Source organism: Salpingoeca rosetta (genome assembly GCF_000188695.1).
Source record: "Salpingoeca rosetta unplaced genomic scaffold supercont1.33, whole genome shotgun sequence".
In the NCBI taxonomy this organism is placed as follows: Eukaryota; class Choanoflagellata; order Craspedida; family Salpingoecidae; genus Salpingoeca; species Salpingoeca rosetta.
The window spans coordinates 722,597-725,757 of NW_004754901.1; the positions used below are offsets into that span (position 1 = coordinate 722,597).

General features: G+C 56.2%; 1 protein-coding gene across 1 annotated transcript in view; it reads right to left on the reverse strand.

Annotated features, from left to right (window-relative positions):
* PTSG_10516 (uncharacterized protein) overlaps window positions 1-3,155 on the reverse strand; it is a 6,368-nt gene extending 3,213 nt beyond the window's left edge. The window contains exons 1-7 of the mRNA XM_004988838.1: window positions 2,626-3,155; window positions 2,200-2,300; window positions 1,839-1,921; window positions 1,418-1,603; window positions 711-1,081; window positions 349-504; window positions 1-37 (exon numbers count right to left, since the gene is read on the reverse strand). The exon at window positions 1-37 is cut by the window's left edge and continues 800 nt beyond it. Of these exons, the coding sequence (XP_004988895.1) occupies window positions 1-37; window positions 349-504; window positions 711-1,081; window positions 1,418-1,603; window positions 1,839-1,921; window positions 2,200-2,300; window positions 2,626-3,099 (1,408 nt within the window). The 5' untranslated portion in view covers window positions 3,100-3,155. The remainder of the gene's footprint in view (window positions 38-348; window positions 505-710; window positions 1,082-1,417; window positions 1,604-1,838; window positions 1,922-2,199; window positions 2,301-2,625) is intronic.
* Between the last annotated feature and the right edge of the window lie 6 nt (window positions 3,156-3,161).

The window sequence follows — 3,161 nt, forward strand, 5'->3', positions numbered from 1 at the left end:
GAACACTCGCACCGGCGGGGCCAGCAGCAGCCACAGCCTTTGTCCAGCGTGAGGGGGTGCAACATCACCGCATGGCGCCATGTGAGCAGCAAGTAAACGCAACACACGCCAAACAACCGCGCACACCACACGTACGCACGCGCATACAAGGCAATGCACACGTTCCTGTACATACGCAGCACACACACACGCACACACAAGAGCACGCACAAACACACACATATACACAAAGACACACGCACACACACACACACACGCACACACACACACACACACGCACACTGACACGATCACGCACATCGGCACATCCGACACACGCTTGTGTCAACAAACGCATGAAAAACTGACCACTGGAGTGTCTGTGCGGTTAATGCTGGCTGGTGGGATGGCGCCATCGAGAGCGTCGGTGGCAGTGACAGTCGGATATGGAAACGGGGTTGCCCCCTCGTGCATCACCGTCGTGTTCCACGCAAATGGTACACCAGCGAACACAGCAGCGAGGACCTGGTGATTCGACACAGCGTCCCATGAGGTGGTGACTTGGAATGAGACGGCGAGCCAACAAGGGAGCCAACGTGAATCGCGCGCACACACACACACACACACAGACACACAGACACACAGACACACACACACATACACACACACACGCACGCAGACACACACAGACACATACACACACACACACACACGCAGACACACACACATACTGGCGGCATTGTGTCGGCGACGATGACAGTGCGCGGTGTTGGTGGGAGGGCGTTGCCTGCTGCATCGGTCACATCCGACCAGTACAGAGCAGAGTACTGGCCAGGCTCGTCCAGCACCACGCCGGAGGTGTCCACGCGTATCGCCGTGGGCAGTGGGGTGATGTCGCCATCAACCGCGTCGTGAACAGCAATGTTTGACACGAGAGTGGCCGGACGAGGGAGGGTGGCGGCCTCCAGCACCAGCGCGGGCGGCATGAACACGAAGAAAGGTGGCGTGGTGTCCACGACGACGATGATGACGGTGCGTTGCACCACTGGCACTCCATCGCGCATGACGGCGTACGCGATGGTCTGGTCGGCCGATGGGAACGCTGACTCGTGCGGTCATAGTGTGTGTGAGTGAGTGAGTGAGTGTGTGAGTGAGTGAGTGAGTGAGTGAGTGTGTGAGTGAGTGAGTGAGTGAGTGTGTGAGTGAGTGAGTGAGTGTGTGTGTGTGTGAGTGAGTGAGTGTGTGTGTGAGTGGGTGTGTCGAGAATGGGGCGAGAACTGACGCAAAGCCTGCTGCGAACAGTGGCGTTGAAGTTTCATTGTCTTGTTCGCTGCAATCTGCGCAAACAAACGCACGCGCACACAAACACAAACGCACATGTTCCACAACAACGACCACGACTACGACCACAGCGACGTGCACATACACAAGCGCTTACCGATGGAGATGCTGTTGGTGGTTGACATGGCAGGTTGCACGAATACAATGCTGGTGTTTGGCGGCAGCGATGGCTGCAGCTGTCCTACAGGGGGCACGAATTGGCCGTTTGCATTTGCTTCCACGACAAAGCGGTTGGACGGAATTGTGGATCCGTTGTCCGGTCGAAGCAGCACAATGCGCAGCTCTGGTATGGTACGACAACACAGTCAGTGACATTCATCGGGGCATTATGCGTGTATGCGTGCGTGTGTATGCGTGTACGTACGCGTGTGTCTGTGTGTGTATGCGTGTACGTATGCGTGTGTGCGTGTGTGTGTGTGTGTGTGTGCGTGTGTGTGTGTGTGTGTGTGTGTGTGTGTGTGTGTGTGTTCATATTAATGAATGAGGGGCGCAAAAACAAGGGCTGAAAAACGACTGACCTTCACATGCGCGGTCTTGTGTCAATGTACATGGTCGAACTTCGACTTCATCCCCTGCACACGCCCTGCAAGCCTGACATTGCCTGAAACGTGTTCAAGCACATGTTGTTACATTACACCAACCGGAGCACGCGAAGAACGGTTGCGTGACGTGAGTGTCATGCGTGGACGGATGGTGAAACAGGCAAGCTGTGCTCTACCTTGGTGCAACCCCCTTTCCATGCTCGAAATTAACTAACCCCCCCCCAAACACACACACACACACACACACACACACACACACACACACACACACACACACACACACACACACACACACACACACACACACACACACACACACACACACACACACACACACCTGTTTGAAGTGGAGGCTGGCGATGCCAGTTCGAATTGCGTAACGTTGCAATGGCGGATTGGGCGACAAACGCGGTCGCTGGTGGCAGTGGATTGCGCAGCCTGCACAAGGATACCAACCCGAGCCAGCAACAAGAGCAGCAGTAACAGCACCACCAGGCGCAGCCAGCGTACCAAAACGTATAGGAGTGGCATGACGTGATAAGTCAGGACACAATTGAAGCAACAAGCCCAATACGGACCAGCACGCACAAAGTGTTGAACAACCACATACACACACACACACACACATGTATAAAAGTATGTGCAACCACACACACACACACACGCAAACACACAATATGCATACACACGCAAACACGTACACACGCATACGCGATATGCAAACAAACAAACAAACACACACACACACACACACATCACGCACCTCATACTCGGTGCTGCCGACGTCACAGGGTGCAGATATGTTTGCACACACACGATCATGAAACCGGGTCGGCGGTTGCTGTTCAAACTGAGACGGTGTACACGGCGTCAAAGCAGCACACGCACGATCAGTGCTGCTGGTGCCGTCGCCCAAGATATATTGCTCGGTCAGCACGGCACACGTGCGCCAGTTGACGCACGACCCTGCACCATCCGCGGTGACGTTGCTGAACGTGCCATGTCCACACGCGACACAAACGCGGTCGGTTGTCGGCGTTGGCGGCTGCTCCTCGACAAAGCCCGGGCGGCACAGTGTTGTGTTGAGGCACATGGTCTGGCCACCAAGCGGCTGGTAGTGTGAGGGTGGCGCACACGGCTGGCAGCTCTGGGATCCCGACGTGCCCGGGGCACACTGCAGCTCCTCGCAGGGCCCAGCGTTGGCGGTGGTGTTGGTGATGGCAAACGGGCACGCCATGCAGGCGGTGGTGCCATCTCGGTCGTGGTCGGTGGTTCCCTGTGGGCAAGGGATGCATTCCC